At 59.1% G+C, this 17,612-nt stretch overlaps 1 protein-coding gene across 2 annotated transcripts; it reads left to right on the top strand.

The window, feature by feature from the left end:
* The first annotated feature begins 1,745 nt into the window (after positions 1-1,745).
* On the top strand, positions 1,746-16,357 carry LOC310650445 (uncharacterized protein). Of its 2 annotated transcripts, none has more exons than XM_083379983.1 (16): positions 1,746-1,814; positions 1,986-2,092; positions 4,384-4,621; positions 5,501-5,638; positions 6,850-7,213; positions 7,588-7,671; positions 7,876-7,948; positions 8,045-8,244; positions 8,377-8,619; positions 8,793-8,891; positions 10,176-10,369; positions 10,506-10,680; positions 12,153-12,309; positions 13,779-13,932; positions 14,988-15,099; positions 15,230-16,357. In XM_083379983.1, exons 1-16 carry the CDS (start codon positions 1,803-1,805, stop codon positions 15,406-15,408), a joined length of 2,529 nt encoding a protein of 842 aa, XP_083236109.1. In that variant the 5' UTR covers positions 1,746-1,802; the 3' UTR covers positions 15,409-16,357. The 2 variants fall into 2 exon arrangements, with proteins under 2 accessions (XP_083236109.1, XP_083236110.1); XM_083379984.1 differs by having other exon boundaries at positions 10,487-10,680.
* Positions 16,358-17,612: the final 1,255 nt, after the last annotated feature.

Genomic DNA, 17,612 nt, shown 5'->3' with positions numbered 1-17,612 from the left:
TTGGGCTGGATGACCTCCAGGGGCCCTTCCATCTCCCATCAGATTGACAGGGGGGGCCCTCCCAGCTCCTCAGAGGCGATCCTGCTTGGCCGGCTGATCCGCTTCGCCGACGAAGACCAGGTTGCGGCAGCCCCCCGCTGCGGGCGGGTCGGAGGGAGGGGGACCCCGCGACCCCAGAAACGTCTTCATCCGGGGCTCTCCGGCTGCGGGCGGCCCCTCCCTCTGCTGCAAAGCCAAGGGGGGAGAGCGATTGGACTCGGGAGGCGGGGATGGGGTCCGTCACGGGGGGGGGGGTGAGGGGGCTGAGACCCAAACCCCCCAAGCTGAAGGGGGGGACCCCCCTCCCTCCAACACTCACTGGGTCAAAGGTCAAAGGGGGGTGGTCTTCCGGCTCCGGCAGGGCCCACGGCGGTCGCACCAGAGGGAGGCTGAGGACCCTCGAGCGGAGAGGGAGGGGTAGAGCCCCGGGGGTCTCCCGGCTGGGGGGAGCCCTTCTGTGGAGAGAGGGGGTCAGCCTGGAAGAGAGCCCCGCCCACGGCAGGCCTCCACCCACCATTTCCCCCCCACACCCATGCCGGGGGTTGGACTAGATGACCTCCGAGGTCCCTTCCAACTCTCTGATTCTAAAATTCGGGAGGGGCCTCCTGCTCAAGCGGGGGGTCGGACTAGATGACCTCCGAGGTCCCTTTCAACTCTCTCCTTCTATGATTTTGGGAGGGCCTGCTGCTCGAGCTTAGGGTTGGACTAGATGACCTCCGAGGTCCCTTCCAACTCTCTGATTCTAAAATTCGGGAGGGGCCTTCTGCTCGAGCAGGGGGTCGGACTAGATGACCTCCGAGGTCCCTTCCAACTCTCCTATTCTAAAATTTGGGAAGGCACTCCTGCTCCAGCAGAGGGTCAGACTAGATGACCTCTGAGGTCCCTTCTAACTCTCTAAAATTCCGGAAGGGCCTCCTGCTCAAGCAGGGGGTCGGACTAGATGACCTCCGAGGTCCCTTCCAACTCTGTGCTTCTAAAATTCGGGAAGGGCCTCCTGCTCCAGCAGAGGGTCAGACTAGATGACCTCCGAGGTCCCTTCTAACTCTCTAAAATTCCGGAAGGGCCTCCTGCTCAAGCAGGGGGTCGGACTAGATGACCTCTGAGGTCCCTTCTAACTCTCTAAAATTCCGGAAGGGCCTCCTGCTCAAGCAGGGGGTCGGACTAGATGACCTCCGAGGTCCCTTCCAACTCTGTGATTCTAAAATTCCGGAAGGGCCTTCTGCTCGAGCAGGGGGTCGGACTAGATGACCTCCAAGGTCCCTTCCAGCTCTGTCATTCTGTGATTCGGTAAGGGGCTGCTGCTCGAGGAGGGGGTTGGACTAGATGACCTCCGAGGTCCCTTCCAGCTCTCTCATTCTGTGATTCGGTAAGGGGCTCCCGCTCGAGCAGGGGGTAGGTCTAGATGACCTCCCAGGTCCCTCCCCCCCTTCCCCACTGGAAGTTCCTAAGAAGAAAGCGGGCAGCTCTTCGGCTGCCACGGTATCGCAGGGGGTCTTTCAAACTCGGCCCTTTTATGACTCGTGGACTTCAACTCCCAGAATTCCTCAGCCAGGCATGCCTGGCTGAGGAATTCTGGGAGTTGAAGTCCACGAGTCATAAAAGGGCCAAGTTTGAAAGACCCCCTGCGGGATCGGGTTTCCTGCGAAAGCAGAGGGGGTGGGCTCTTGGGGGTGGGCGGGGCGTGGGCGGGGCCGGAGGGGCGGGGCCCGGCTTAGGCCACCGAGTGGCGGCGGCGCTTCCTCTTCCGCATCGCTTGCCCGAGCATGGAGCCCTCGGTGGGTAAAGGCGACAGCGGCTGCTGCTGGAGGGGAAAGCGGAGATCGGGGAGGGACGGGCCGCCCTTCCACCGGTCGAGCTGCCTGCCGGCTGCGCTGTCGGCCCCCTCGACACGCGCACGCACGCACACACACACACACAGACACGCATCCCTGCTTCTCCCTTCGCAGACGGTCGGGGAGCTGCTGCGGACCCTCCGCGCCATGGGCTTCAGCGAGGGGCAGGCGGGGGCCGCCCTCCGCGCCGGCTGCCTGAGCGCCCCGGAGGCGGCCGACTGGTAAGTAGGGGGGTGGGGGGGACCTCGGAGGTCATCTAGTCCAACCCCCCTGCTCGAGCAGGAGCCCCTTACCGAATCACAGAATGACAGAGCTGGAAGGGGCCTCGGAGGTCATCTAGTCCAACCCCCCTGCTCGAGCAGGAGCCCCTTACCGAATCACAGAATGACAGAGCTGGAAGGGGCCTCGGAGGTCATCTAGTCCAACCCCCCTGCTCGAGCAGGAGCCCCTTACCGAATCACAGAATGACAGAGCTGGAAGGGACCTCGGAGGTCATCTAGCCCAACCCCCCCTCGCTCGATCAGGAGCCCCTTACCGAATCACAGAATGACAGAGCTGGAAGGGACCTCGGAGGTCATCTAGTCCAACCCCCCTGCTCGAGCAGCAGACCCTTACCGAATCAGAGAATGACAGAGCTGGAAGGGACCTCGGAGGTCATCTAGCCCTACCTCCCCCCCTCCCCCGCTCGAGCAGGAGCCCCTTACCAAATCACAGAATGACAGAGCTGGAAGGAACCCTGGAAGTCATCTAGTCCAACCCCCTGCTCGAGCAGGAGACCCTTACCGAATCACAGAATGACAGAGCTGGAAGGGACCTCGGAGGTCATCTAGTCCAACCCCCCTGGTCGAGCAGGAGCCCCTTTCAGAATCACAGAATGACAGAGCTGGAAGGGGCCTCGGAGGTCATCTAGTCCAACCCCCCTGCTCGAGCAGGAGCCCCTTACCGAATCACAGAATGACAGAGCTGGAAGGGTCCTCGGAGGTCATCTAGTCCAACCCCCCTGCTCGAGCAGGAGCCCCTTACCGAATCACAGAATGACAGAGCTGGAAGGGTCCTCGGAGGTCATCTAGTCCAACCCCCCTGCTCGAGCAGGAGACCCTTACCGAATCACAGAATGACAGAGCTGGAAGGGACCTCGGAGGTCATCTAGCCCAACCCCCCCTCGCTCGATCAGGAGCCCCTTACCGAATCACAGAATGACAGAGCTGGAAGGGACCTCGGAGGTCATCTAGTCCAACCCCCCTGCTCGAGCAGCAGACCCTTACCGAATCAGAGAATGACAGAGCTGGAAGGGACCTCGGAGGTCATCTAGCCCTACCTCCCCCCCTCCCCCGCTCGAGCAGGAGCCCCTTACCAAATCACAGAATGACAGAGCTGGAAGGAACCCTGGAAGTCATCTAGTCCAACCCCCTGCTCGAGCAGGAGACCCTTACCGAATCACAGAATGACAGAGCTGGAAGGGACCTCGGAGGTCATCTAGTCCAACCCCCCTGGTCGAGCAGGAGCCCCTTTCAGAATCACAGAATGACAGAGCTGGAAGGGGCCTCGGAGGTCATCTAGTCCAACCCCCCTGCTCGAGCAGGAGCCCCTTACCGAATCACAGAATGACAGAGCTGGAAGGGTCCTCGGAGGTCATCTAGTCCAACCCCCCTGCTCGAGCAGGAGCCCCTTACCGAATCACAGAATGACAGAGCTGGAAGGGAGCTCGGAGGTCATCTAGTCCAACCCCCTGCTCGAGCAGGAGACCCTTACCGAATCACAGAATGACAGAGCTGGAAGGGAGCTCGGAGGTCATCTAGTCCAACCCCCCTGCTCGAGCAGGAGACCCTTACCGAATCACAGAATGACAGAGCTGGAAGGGACCTCGGAGGTCATCTAGCCCAACCCCCCCTCGCTCGAGCAGGAGCCCCTTACCGAATCACAGAATGACAGAGCTGGAAGGGACCTCGGAGGTCATCTAGCCCTACCTCCCCCCTCCCCCGCTCGAGCAGGAGCCCCTTACCAAATCACAGAATGACAGAGCTGGAAGGGACCCTGGAAGTCATCTAGTCCAACCCCCTGCTCGAGCAGGAGACCCTTACCGAATCACAGAATGACAGAGCTGGAAGGGAGCTCGGAGGTCATCTAGTCCAACCCCCCTGCTCGAGCAGGAGACCCTTACCGAATCAGAGAATGACAGAGCTGGAAGGGACCTCGGAGGTCATCTAGCCCTACCTCCCCCCCTCCCCCGCTCGAGCAGGAGCCCCTTACCAAATCACAGAATGACAGAGCTGGAAGGGACCCTGGAAGTCATCTAGTCCAACCCCCTGCTCGAGCAGGAGACCCTTACCGAATCACAGAATGACAGAGCTGGAAGGGACCTCGGAGGTCATCTAGTCCAACCCCCCTGGTCGAGCAGGAGACCCTTACCGAATCACAGAATGACAGAGCTGGAAGGGACCTCGGAGGTCATCTAGCCCAACCCCCCAAGCCTCCCGCCCGCTGACCCTCTCCCCCCCTTTCCCCTCCCCAGGCTGCTGCGCCAGCCTGCCGACCGGCAGCCCGCTTCGCCCCGGCTGCGGCTCCTCCCGCCCGTCTCCGGCGACGGATTTCAGCCCCGCCGGCAGCCCCCGGAGGACGGGAGGCGGGCCGGGCAGCCCCTCTCGGGCGTCCCGGAGGGGCCGTCGGCCGACGGCCCGGATTCCGCCGAGCGGCGGCGTCGGGAGCTGTTGATGCAGCAGCTGAAAGCCGAACGGAGCGGACGGCAGCGGGTGAGCTCCGCACGGGGGGGGCGGGGTTTTGGCGGGGTGTGTGTGTGTCGGGGGGGGTTGTGGACCGATCCAACCCCGACGCCCCTATGGACGGGGGGGTAGGTGAGCTCCCCCCACCCCCAGATGTCCCGGTGGGCGGGGGGACCGGCGGCGGAGGCTGTCGCTCGCAGCGGCTGAAATCCCCACGGAGGAACCGGCAGCGGGAGAGCTCCGCCCGGGGAGGGGATGCGGGTTTGGGGGTGTGTGTGTGGGGGGGACCGATCCAACCCGCCCCCCCCGAGGACGGGTTCAGGTGAGCCACCCCACCCTCCCGCCCTCCCCCGGGCGTCCCAGATGTGCGGGTGGGGGACCGGCAGCAGCTGAAATCCCCACGGAGGAACCGGCAGCGGGAGAGGTCCGCCTAGGGAGGGGATGCGGGGGGGGGGAAGGGTGTGTGGGGACCGATCCAACCCGGCGCCCCCCCCTGAGGACAGGTTCAGGTAAGCCACCCCACCCTCCCCCGGGCGTCCCAGATGTGCGGGTGGGGGACCGGCAGCGGCTGAAATCCCCACGGAGGAACTGGCAGCGGGAGAGCTCCACCTAGGAAGCGGATGCGGGGGGGGGAAGGGTGTGTGGGGACCGATCCAACCCCCCCCCCAGGACGGGTTCAGGTGAGCCACCCCAACCCCCCCCGCCCTCCCCGGGCGTCCCAGATGTGCGGGTGGGGGACCGGCAGCCGCTGAAATCCCCACGGAGGAACCGGCAGCGGGAGAGCTCAGCCTGGAAGAGGGGGGTGGTCGGGGGTGTCAACCGATCCAAAACCGGCTGGAGCGGGGGGGGTAAGGGGGGGTGACAGACCCGGGCCACCCCGGCAACCTGCTCCCGACTGCCTTCCCCCAGGAGCGCGAGTTGGCCCTGCAGAGGATCGCTGACGACCGCCGGCAGCACCGGGCTGGGACGACCACCCCTCGGCCTGTCCCGGGCCATTCGCCGCCAGACGGGACGGAGACTCCCGGAGAGGCGCAGTGCCTGCTGGTGGTGAGGAGACGCAACGGGGGACACACACACACGCACCCACACCCACAGACACACCCCTCGGTAACCCGCAAAAGAGTAACAGTGGGAGGGGGGAAGGGCTGCCGGCGGCCACCAAGCTGCGGCGGCGAGGGGGAAAGTAAAGGACGACGAGTGGGTGGCGGGTTGGGGGGGGCAAACAAGTTCTGGGCACGGCTCAGCGATCTCTCCCTCTTTTCTCTTTCTTTTTCTCCTCCTGTTTTTCTCTTTCCGTTCTTTCTCTCTCTCTTCCTTTCTCTCTTCTTTCATTCTTTTTCTCGTTCTTTCCCTCTTTCTCGTTCTTTTCTCTGTTTTCCCTTTCGCGGTTTCTTTTTCTCCTTCTCCTTTTCTCTCTCTCTCTTTCTCTTTCTCTTTTTCTCGCTCTTTTTCTCATTCTCTTTCCTTTTCCCTTTTTCTCGTTCATATTCTTTTTTCTTTCTCGTTCTCTTTTTCTCGTTCTTTTTCTTTTGTTTTCCCTTTCGCTGTTTCTTTTTCTCCTTCTCCTTTTCTCTCTCTCTCTTTCCCTTCCTCTTTTTCTCACTCTTTTTCTCATTCTCTTTCCTTTTCCCTTTTTCTCGTTCATATTCTTTTTTCTTTTTCTCTGTTTTCCCTTTCGCTGTTTCTCTTTCTCCTTCTCCTTCTTTTTTCTCTTCCTGTTTCCCTTCCCTTTCTCGTTCTCTTTTTCTCGTTCTCTCTTTTTCCTCTTTCTTTTATCTCTGTTTTCCCTTTCGCTGTTTCTTTTTCTCACTTTCATTCTTTTTTCTCTTCCTTTCCCTTCCCTTTCTTTCTCTCATTCAATTTCTTTTTCTCACTCTTTTTCTCATTCTCTTTCCTTTCCCCTTTTTCTCGTTCATATTCCTTCTTTCTTTCCTTTTTTTCTCTCTGTCTTTCTCATTCCCTTTTTCTCATTTTTCTCTTTTGTTTTTTCATTCTTTTTTTCCTCCTTTCCCTCTTTTTCTCTTTCCTCTTTTTCCCTTTTGCTTTTTTCATTCCTTTTTCGCTCCCTTTTCCTTCTCTCTCTTTTCCTTTTCTCTTCTTTCGTTCTCTTTCTCATTCTCTTTCCCTCTCCTTTTCTCCCTCTTTTTCTCTTTTTCCTCATTCTTTTTTTCTCTCTCATTCTCTTTTTTCCTCTTTCTCATTCTTTTTCTCTCTCATTCTCCTTTTCCCCCCCCTCTTTCTCTCTTTCCCCCCTCCAGATCCGCCTGCCCAGCGGGGAGTCACTCCGCAGGAGTTTCCCGGCCGACGCCGCCCTGCAGAGCGTCCAGCGGTTCCTCTTGTCCCGCTGCCCGGAGCTCTCCCCCGCCTGCTGCTTCCTGCAGGGCATCCCCAAACGGCGCTTCGGGCCGGCCGACTTGCCCCGCTCGCTGCTGGCGCTGGGCCTGGCCCCGGGGGCCACCCTCTGCGTCATCGAGCCGGCCCCGGAGGCCGCTTCACCCTGCCCGCCCCAACCGGAGCCTCTCACCGGGCAGCCAGCGGAACCCACCCTGGCCCCCCTGCCGGAGGGTCTCAGAGGCCGGCCCCAAGGCGGTCAGCCCGCCACCCTGGCCCCCCATCGCTGGGGTGAGCGAGCCGCCAGCTTCCGGTCGAGCCTAGTAAACGCCGAGGACCGTTCGCCCCTTGTCTGACTGGGCAGAGGAGGGTCGCCGGGGTGTGTGTGTGTGTGCGTGTGTGTCTTTCGCCTGTTGCAGAAAGGACGGGGTTGGGGGGGTTGCAAGGGTCTCCCGCAGGGTGGGCTTGCAGCCGTGGGAGGCGTTTGGATTGGAAGATCTGGCTGTGTGTGTGTGTGTTTGTGTATGTGTGTGTGTCTGCCTTCCCGTACTCCCTTCCGCTCCCCCTTGCAGTTGTAGGACCCTCGTCTCTGCGGCTTAAGGACAGAGGGTGCGGCTGACTCTTGTAACCTGTGCTTTTTTGTGGGGGGGGGGGTTCCCTGACAGGCCGGGGGCAGAAGCTGGACTCAGAGGAGCCCATGGAGCAGGACCAGCCGGCAGCCGGCGGGGGTCAGGAGCGGGCAGCCCCAGGTTAGTCCGGGGGTCCCGGGAGGCTGGGAGGAGAAACGGGTGCCCACCAGGCCCCGGCAAAACTGGACAAAGAGAGGAAGCCCCACAAGCTCCCCCCCCTTACTGGCAATGGCAGCCTTGGGACCCTGGCCCAGAGAGAGGGGCTGTGAGGCCGCTTGGGGAGGGGTGGGGTCTCTCACCCGCTCCTCTCCTTCCTGTCCGAAGGGGTGCTGCCCGCCACTCCGGACGACGCTGCGGGGCGTCGACATCCCTGGCCGCAGGAAGGCAACCGGTTGCGGTAGGGATTTTCAGCCGCGGGGCGGGGCCGGGCTACCATCCGGGGTGGGCTGCCCGAAGGACCCATTTTTTTCTCTTCTGCCGCCTCCCCCCTCAGGGAAAGCATGGGAAGCAACCCAGGATCCCCAGAGTTGCCCCTGGCGGTCGCCCAGGCGGCCGAGCAGCGCCACCGCCTCCAAGTGGCCACCTGGGGGGAGAGCAAAGACCTTGGATCAGCTGCCCCCGTGGCCGTCGTGACCCCCTCGGTGCCGTCGCTGTTCCGGCTGTGCCTGCGGGGCGCCGCCGCCCTCCTCTCAGGTAGAGAGCTCCCCCTCCCTCTGCTCGAGCCGGGGGCTGGACTAGAAGACCTCTGGGGTCCCTTCCAGCTCTGTTCTATTCTACAAGCCACCCAAGATTCTGAGTTGCCTACCTGCCCCTCTGCTCTTCCAGCCCCCAGCAAGCAGTACTGTGGCAGCCTGGCTTCGCTGCCTCCCGGGCTGGCCCAGCTCCTGCTGGAGCACCTGGTGCGAAAGGCGCTGCTCCACCCGCGCAGCCTGCGGCTCTTCTCCGGCTGCCCGCTGCAGGCCCTCTGCCTGGACTGCTACCCGTACGCCACCAACCAGCTGCTGGCAGGGCTGCCGGCCTTTCCCGGCCTGCGACGGCTGAGCTTGTTCGCCTGCGTCCTCATCACAGGTGAGGCCACTGACCGGGAGGCGGTCTGCGCTAACTTTCTGGGCCCTCGTGGGAGGAAAATTGAGGAGGGGAAGCGGAAGGGTTGGGGGGCTTTACAGGGTCCTCGCCTCCCCCAAGGGATGGGGGTGCGCAGGCTTGAGTTGAGCAGCCCCCTTCCCTTTCCCTCCTCCCAGACCAGGGCCTCTCCGTCGTGCAGCGTCTCCCGCACCTGCAGCACCTCAATCTCTCGGCCTGCGTTAAGCTGACCGACAACTGCCTACGGTTCCTGAAAGGTTTGTCCGATGCACGCGTGCACACACACACACACACACACACAGAGTGAGTCTCAATCGGTCAATCAGAATAGAGTTGGAAGGGACCCTGGAGGTCATCTAGTCCAACCCCCTGCTCCGGCAGGAGACCCTTACAGAATCATTTGGGAGGGACCTCGGAAGTCATCTAGTCCAACCCCCTGCTCAAGCAGGAGACCCTTGCAGAATCGTAAAAGGGCAGAGTTGGAAGGGACCTCGGAGGTCCTCTAGTCCAACCCCCTGCTCGAGCAGGAGTCCCTTACAGAATCGTAAAAGGGCAGAGTTGGAAGGGACCTCGGAGGTCCTCTAGTCCAACCCCCTGCTCAAGCAACAGTCCCTATGCCATTTCAGACAAGTGGCTGTCTGCTCTCTTCTGGAGGAATGAAGCAGCCACAACCTCCAGTGGGAAGTAGTTCCCCTGGTTCATTGTCCTGACCGTTCGGAAGTTTGTCCTTAATTCCAGGTTGCTCTTCTCCCTTGATTGGTTTCCACCCGTTGTTTCTCGCCTTGCCTTCTGGTGCTTTGGAAAATAAGGCAACCCCCCCCTCCTCGTCTTCCGGGTGGCCCCTCAAATACTGGAGGACTACTACTATCCTGTCCCCCGCTAGTCCTTTCTTGTCTCCAGACTGGCCATTCCCAAATCCCGCGACCGTTCTTCATGCGTTTTAGTCCCCAGGGCTTTAATCATCTTACTTGCTCTTCTCTGCGCTTTTTCCAATGTCTCTGTCGGGTTTCCGACGTGTGTGGGAACCAAAACTGGATGCAGGTATCCCGGGTGTGGCCTTCCGAAGGCTTTCTAAAGCGGTACTAATACTTGACCTGGTTTCGATTTGATGCCTCTGTTTGTACCGCCAAGGATTGTGTGAGCCTTTTTTGGCTGCTGCCGCACACGGCCGGCTCATGTTTAAGTAATCGTCCACTGGGACTCCGAGGTCCCTCTCACAGTGATTTGTTTTCGAGCCAGGTTTGGCCTAGACTCTACTTGAGCCTTTTTTTTTCCTGCCCAGGGGTAAAACACGCTTTTCTCCGCCTTAAATGTCATTTTTGTTGGGAAGGGTCTTCTCCGTAAGGATGACGGAGCCTCCCCTTTCTCTCCAGTCCAGAGATTTGGGCTTTCGGTGGCACCATCTATTGCGGGGTGGTGCCGTTGTACTCCACGCAACGGGACAAAATCCGGAAACTGCAGATAGGAGAGGAGGGGGGAGGGCTTGTGAAGGAGAAAGGGGGGGTACCTCCCACCCCATCCAGCCCCTCCCCTTTCCACAGGGCTGCTGGAGTTGTCTCACCTGGCACTGGACCAGACCCACGTCTCCGACTCCGGCCTGGCGGAGTTCCTCCTGGGGAATCCCCCTGCCCTCACCCACCTGAGTCTCGACTGGACGGGGATCATGGAGCGGACCCTCCAACTCCTGCCCCGGTGCGCCCCCCAGCTCTGCGAGCTGAGCCTGAAGCAGACGGGCGTAAGTGGGGAGCTTGGCGGCTGCCCCCAGGGCAGCCTTGGGGTGGGTGGTTGGGGCTGGAGTCGGGGGGGGAGCTTCAGGAGGGGGGAGCGTGATGGGGCGATGCCTTTCCAACAGCATCAGGTGGTGTCCCCAGATCAGCGACGTGTCTCCCCTGCGGCACTCGGAGGCCCTACAGAGGCTGTTCTTGGACGGCACCCGCGTGAGCGAAGCCTCCCTCCAGGCCATCTCCTCCCATCCGGCCCTCAGCTGCTTGACCCTCTCTGGCGTCCACTCGGTCGACGGCAACCGGGCTCTGGAGCTGGTCTCAGGTACAAGACCGGAGCTGGTCTTAGCCGGCCAGCAGAGGGCAGCAGCTTTCATCTGTTGTGTCTGCCAAGTGGCCAGCAGAGGGCAGCGGCTTCTATTATGTTGTGTCTGCCAAGTGGCCAGCAGCTTCCATTATGTTGTGTCTGCCAAGTGGCCAGCAGAGGGCAGCGGTTTCCATTATGTGTCTGCCAAGTGGCCACCAGAGGGCAGCGCGGCTTCCATTATGTTGTGTCTGCCAAGTGGCCACCAGAGGGCGGCGGCTTCCATCTGTTGTGTCTGCCAAGTGGCCACCAGAGGGCGGCGGCTTCCATCTGTTGTGTCTGCCAAGTGGCCACCAGAGGGCGGCGGCTTCCATCTGTTGTGTCTGCCAAGTGGCCACCAGAGGGCGGCGGCTTCCATCTGTTGTGTCTGCCAAGTGGCCACCAGAGGGCGGCGGCTTCCATCTGTTGTGTCTGCCAAGTGGCCACCAGAGGGCGGCGGCTTCCATCTGTTGTGTCTGCCAAGTGGCCACCAGAGGGCGGCGGCTTCCATCTGTTGTGTCTGCCAAGTGGCCACCAGAGGGCGGCGGCTGGCAGCCGCCTGGCTGCAGGTTGACAGGGGGCGCTAGACCTCCCCAAGCGCAGAATAGTCGCTCATTTGAAGGTGTGGGAGCCATTGCAACAGCCCCGAGGCGCTTCAACAGTGAGGCGGGAGAAAGGATGAGAAGGGAAGGAAGGGAAGGAAGGGAAAAAAGAAAAAAAGAAGAAGGAGGGAAGGATAGGTTGGAGGGAGGGAGGAAAGGAAGGAGGAGAGGGAGGGAGAAGGAAGGAAGGACGGGGAAAGAAAGGAGGGAGAAAGGAAGGAGATTGGAGAGAAAGAGGGAGAAAGGAATGAAGGCGATGGGAGGGAAAAGGGATAGGTTGGAGGAAGGAAGGAAAGAAGGGAAGGGAGGAAGGAGTAGATGTGAGAAAGGGAGAAAGGAAGGGAGGAGATAGATTGGAGGAAAGACGGGAGGAAGGTAATGAAAGAAAAGAGGGAGGGATGAAAGAAGGGAAGGGAGGGAGAAAGGAAAGAGTGGAGAAGGGGGAAGAAAGGAAAGCAGGCGACGGGAGGGAGGGAAAGGAGGAAGGGATAGGTTGGAGGAAGGAAGGAAAGGAGGGGGACGAAGAAGGAAGGAAGGGAAGGGAGGGAGGAAGGAGATAGATTGGAGGGAGGGAGGAAGGAGATAAGATTGGAGGAAAGAAGGAAGGAAAGGAATGAGAGAAAAGAGAGAGGGAGGGAGGAAGGAAGGGAAGAAGCAATTGAAAGAAAAGAGGAAGGAGAGGAGGTCTGCCCAGGTCTGCTAAAGTGCCACGGAAACTGTCCGGAGGCTGCCCGTCCTCTCTGCCCGAGCAGGGTTTGTGTGTGTGAGTGTGGGTGTGGGTGTCACGAATGAGGAGGTGGGGGAAAACGGGTCTGGGGCAGCTGAGGCATCTGGGCGCCCCTTTTTTTCCAGCCCTCCCCCTGACCCGGCTGGGGCTGCCCGGTCGGCACACGGTCACCGACGTCGGCCTGGCCGCCGTCTGCCGCCTGGCCGGCCTCCAGGAGCTGGACCTGACCGACTACATCCACATCAGCGACGAGGGGCTGCGGCCGCTGGCTGGGCTGTGCAGGTGAGCCCGCCCCCGCCTCCCCCCCTCCCCTCCCCTGCTCCAGCCACCCCCTCCCCCCCGCCCCACCCAGGGAGCTCCTTAAAGGAGGCCCACTGGAGAAAGGGAGGAGGGGTCTCCTCCGAAGACCACTGCGGGGGGGGGGGCGAGAGACGAAGCCGCCCTTGTGCGGGGCCCGGAGTGACCGGTCCTCCTCTGTCCCCCCCTCCCCCAAAATGGATGCCGGTGATTGGAACACAGAACCCGCCCCCAGGGATAGAATGGCATCCTTTGCCTTCTCCGGGCGGTAGCAGAGGAGGGAAGGAAGAGGAAAGGGAGGGAGGGAGGGAGGGAGGGAAAGAAGAGAAAGGAAAAGAAAGAGGAGGAAGAAAGGAAAGAAGAAAGGGAGAAAGGAAGGGGGGGAAAGAAAGAAAAAGAAAAGAAAGAAAAACGGGAGCGAGGGGAAGAGAGAAAGAGGGAGGAAAAGAGAAAAAAGGGAGGAAGGAAGGGGGAGAAAAGAAGGAAAAAAGAAAGGGAGGGAGGGAGGGAAAGAAGAGAAAGGAAAGAGGAGGAAAGAAAGAAGAAAGGCAGAAAGGAAGGGGGGAAAAAGAAAAGAAAAAAGATGGAGCAAGGACAAGATCGAAAGGAAGGAAGGAAGGAAGAGAAAGGGAAAGAAAGAACGAAAACGGGAGCAAGGAGAAGAGAGAAAGGGAGGGAAAGAAAGAAAAAAGGGAGGGAGGGAGGGAGAGAAAAGAAGGGAGGAGAAAGAGAGAGGGAGGAAGGGAAAGAAGAGAAAGGGAAAAAGGAAAGGAGGAATAAAAGGAAAGGAAGAAGATGTAAAGAAAGGAAACAAGAAAGAGGAGGGAGGAAGGAAGGAAGGGAAAAAAGAAAAAAAGAAAAAGGGAGCAAGGGAAAGAGAAAGAGAAAAATAGAAAAAGGAAAAGAACAGACGGAGCAAGGAAAAGGTAGAGAGGAAGGGAATGGGAAAGAAAGAACGAAAGAAAGAAAAACGGGAGCAAGGGGAAGAGAAAAAGGGAGGGAAAGAAGGGAGGGAGAGAAAAGAAGGAAGGCAAAAGGAGGGAGGGAGGGAAAGAAGAGAAAGGAGAAGAAAGGAAGAGGGAGGGAGGAAAGAGAAGGAAAGAGGAACAAAGAAAGAAAGAAAGAAAGAAAGGGAAAGGGAGGGAGCAAGGGAAAGAAAAAGAGGGAAAGAAGAAGAAAAAGAGAGGAAGGGAAAGAGGAAAGGAGGAAAGAAAGAAGAAAGGAAGGGGAAAAGCAAGAAAGAAAAGAACGCAAGAGGGAGGGAGCGAGGGAAAGGAAGAAAGGAAAAAAGCGAGGGAAAGAAAGAAATGAAGGCAGGAAGGAAAAGAGAGAAAGAAAAGAGAAGAGAAAGACAAAGAACAGTCTTTCCAAGAGCCCCTTTGAGGGTAGCCCACCGCCCGCCCGACTCTCCCCCCCCCCGCCTCTGAGGGTCTGGGGTCCTGGCTCTTTTCCAGGCTGCGGCGCCTCTCGCTGGCGCACACGCGGGTGACGGACGAGGGCCTGCCCCACCTCCAGGCCCTGCGGCATCTGGAGGAGCTCCGCCTGGACCGCCTGGCCGTCTCCAGCGCCCGCGTGGCCCACTGCCTGGCCGGCCTCCCTCACCTGCAGGTACGGCCGGGGTGGGGGGGTGGGGAGGTCCGTCGCGGCCGGCCCTCCGGGGGGGAGGGGCAGTCTTCGCTTAGTGGCCGTGCGAAGTTAGAACGGCACCGAAAAAAAGAGGTACTCGGGACCCTTTTCCCACACTCGTCTTTAGGACGGTCTGGCGGTGTCCTCGCCTCACGGGATCGAAATTCGGACGCTCGGCAACCGGCTCGTATTTGTGAACGGTCGCGGCGTTCCCCGGGCTCCCGGGATCAAAATTCGGACGCTCAGCAACCAAATTCAGACGTTCGGCAACCGACTCGTATTTACGACGGTCGCAGCGTCCCGAGGTCACGGCATTAAAATTCAGACACTTGGCAACAAAATTCGGACACTCAGCAACCGACTCGTACTTATGACGGTTGCAGCATCCCAGGGTCACGGGATCAAAATTCGGACATTCAACAACCGGCTCATATTTATGACAGTCGCAGCATCCCCGGGGTCACGGGATCAAAATTCGGATGCTCGGTAACAAAATTCGGACGCTCGGCAACCGACTCGTATTTACAACGGTCACAGCATCCTGGAGTCACACGATCAAAATTCAGATGCTTGGCAACAAAATTCGGATGCTCTGCAACCGGCTCGTATTTACAACGGTCGCAGCGTCCCGAGGTCACGTGATCCAAATTCAGACATTCGACAACCGACTCATATTTATGATGGTCGCAGCGTCCCCGGGGTCACGGGATTAAAATTCGGACATTCAGCAACCGACTCATATTTATGACGGTCGCAACGTCCCTGGGGTCACAGGGTCAAAATTCGGACGCTCAGTAACAAAATTCGGATGCTTGGCAACTGGCTCGTATTTACGACGGTCGTGGTGTCCCCGGGGTCACGGGATCAAAATTCGGACGCTCGGCAACCGACTCGTATTTATGATGGTTTCAGCCTCCCGGGGCCACCTCCGTCGGTCTCTGGGCCAGCCGGTCTGGAGGAGATGCCCGGGGGGCCTACGGAGCAACGAAGGGGGTTTTGGGCCCGCTAACACAGTGATTTTGCCTGCTCTTTCCTAGGTGCTGAGTCTTGCTGGCACGGCCGTCGGAGACTCCGTGGCCAGGCTGGGCCTTGCCGGTTGCCGGCATCTGCTGAAGCTCAACCTGAGCAACACCCGCCTGACTGACCGAGGTAAGGCCTGGGGGGTGGGACCCCCCCCTTCCACCATCCATTTAGGGCGCCCCCCCATATCTCCAGCCAGGCCCCGCCTCCTTCCTTCGGCCTGCCTCTCTTACCCGCCGCCCCCTTTTGTCTTCGGCAGGGCTCCGCTTCCTGGCCCATCTGCCCCTCGTCCAGCTCAACCTGGACGGCTCGGGGGTGTCGGCTGCTGGCGTGGCTGAGCTCCTGGCCGCCTGCCCCACCCTCGCCCACATCCGGAGCAGCTGCCTGCGGGTCTTGTCCCCGGAAGAGTTGCCGGACGAGGAAGAGCCCGGCAACTAGGCGGTGCAGGTCGGTCCTGGCGCCCACCGGGGAGGTCTTTGGTGCCCGGCCAGCTTCTCCAGGAACGAAAGCCGGAAGGGAGCCCGGAGGTCATCCAGCCCGACCCCCTGCTCAAGCAGGAGACCCTTCCTGAATTACACAACTGGAAAGGGATCTCGAAGGTCATCTAGTCCAGCCCCCAGCTCGAGTAGGAGACCCTTCCAGAATCACAGAATGACAGAGTGTGAAGGGACCTCGAAGGTCATCTAGTCCAACCCACTGCTCGAGGAGGAGACCCTTCCAGAATCACGGAATGACACAGCTGGACCTCGGAGGTCATCTAGTCCAACCTTCTGCTCGACCAGGAGACCCTTCCAGAATGGTAGAGCTGGAAGGGACCTCAGAGGTCACCTAGTCCAACCCCCTGCTCGAGCAAGGAGACCCTTAACGGAATCGTAGAATAGCAGAGGCGGGAGGGACCTCAGAGGTCATCTAGTCCAACCCCCTGCTCCAGCAGGACACCCTTACATGATCATGGAATAATAGAGCTGGAAGGGAGCTCAGAGGTCACCTAGTCCAACCCCCTGCTCGAGCAAGGAGACCCTTAATGGAATCGTAGAATAACAGAGGCGGGAGGGACCTCGGAGGTCATCTAGTCCAGCCCCCCCTGCTCGAGCGGGCTTTTCTCGGAAGAAATTGCCAAGGGGGGTGTTGGGGGGGCTGCCTTGTTACAGACACCCGCTCGGTCTTTTGAGGATCAGCAGAAAAGAGGGGTGGGGTTGGCAGCTGGGAGTAGGGGATAGGAAGGAAGCTGCTGGAAAGCCCCCCCACCCCCTCACATCCCCCCCACCCGAGTTCAGAGTTGCTGGGTGTGTGCAGGGGGGGGAAACCACAACCTTTGTGCCTTAACCTTTTGTGGTGTCCAATAAAACGGTGCCTTTTTTTTTTTTACTCTTGGGGGTGAACTGGATGTGGCCTTTCTTTTTTTGCCCGGTGGGGGGGGCGGCAACGGGGGGGGGGCGGTGGGGGGTTTCTGAGGAGGTCAGCAAGGACAGGATCCACTCTGCTCTCTCCCGCCCCCCCCAGCCCCCTCAGAGCCACACGCCCTGGCCCTCCAGGAGGAAGGGAGGGAGGGGAGGACAGCAAACCCCCCCCCCCAAAAAAAACCTTAGCCCTGCTCTGGTCACCCGCCTTGGGGCTCTCATCCTTGGCAGGCCCCAGGATGGCACGCCTGTGCCAGGCTGGCCCCGTGAGAGCCGGGCGGGCGTTGCTCCTGGTTTAAGGCTGGGTGCCTGGAGGAGGAGGAGGAGGAGGAGGAGGAGGAGGAGGAGGAGGAGGAGGAGGAGGAGGAGGAGGAAGAAGAAGCACTGTGGGATCCCTGGTGCTCTCTCAGCCTGGTGGTTTCCTTGCAGACGTCTCATGACCCAGCTAGGTGACCTCATCAGTGCCAGAAGGGGGGAGGAAGAGGAGGAGTAGAAGAAGACAAAGAAAGAGAAAGAAAGAAAGAGAAAGAGAGAAAGAAAAAGAAAGAAAGAAAGAAAGAAAGAAAGAAAGAAAGGATTATGGGGTCCCTGGTGCTCTCTGAGCCTGGGGGGTTCCCTTGCAGACGTCTCATGACCCAGCTAGGTGACCTCATCAGTGCCAGAAGGGGGGAGGAAGAGGAGGAGGAGGAGAAAGAGAGAGAGAGGAAAAGAAAAAAAGAAAGAAAGAAAGAAAGAAAGAAAGAGGAGAGGAAGGGAGAAAGAAAGAAAGAAAGAAAGAGGAGAGGAAGGGAAAAAGAGAAAGAAAGAAAGAAAGAAAGAAAGAAAGAAAGAAAGAAAGAAAGAAAGAGGAGAGGAAGGGAGAAAAAAGAAAAAAAGAAAAAGAAAGAAAGAAAGAAAGAAAGGATTATGGGGTCCCTGGTGGTCTCCTTGCATACGTTTCATGACCCAACTAGGGGACACCATCAGTGCTATAAGGGGGGAGGAGGAGGAGGAGGAGAGAAAGAAAGAAAAAGAAAGAGAGAGAGAGAGAGAAAGGAAGGAAGGAAGGACTGTGGGGTCCCTGGTGCTCTCTGAGCTGGGTGGTTTCCTTGCAGACGTCTGGAGGAGATACCCGGGTGCCTACTAGGGGACATCATCAGTGGTAGAATTTTAATTTAATTTTAATTTTATTGAATTTATATACCGCCCTTTCCCGAAGGACTCAGGGCGGTTTACAGGGTATAATTTTTAAAACATTAAGAC

Source organism: Vipera ursinii (genome assembly GCF_947247035.1).
Source record: "Vipera ursinii genome assembly, contig: SUPER_Z_unloc_1, whole genome shotgun sequence".
In the NCBI taxonomy this organism is placed as follows: Eukaryota; Metazoa; Chordata; class Lepidosauria; order Squamata; family Viperidae; genus Vipera; species Vipera ursinii.
Note: the sequence above shows the minus strand (reverse complement) of the source record. Positions and strands in the feature narration are given on the sequence as shown.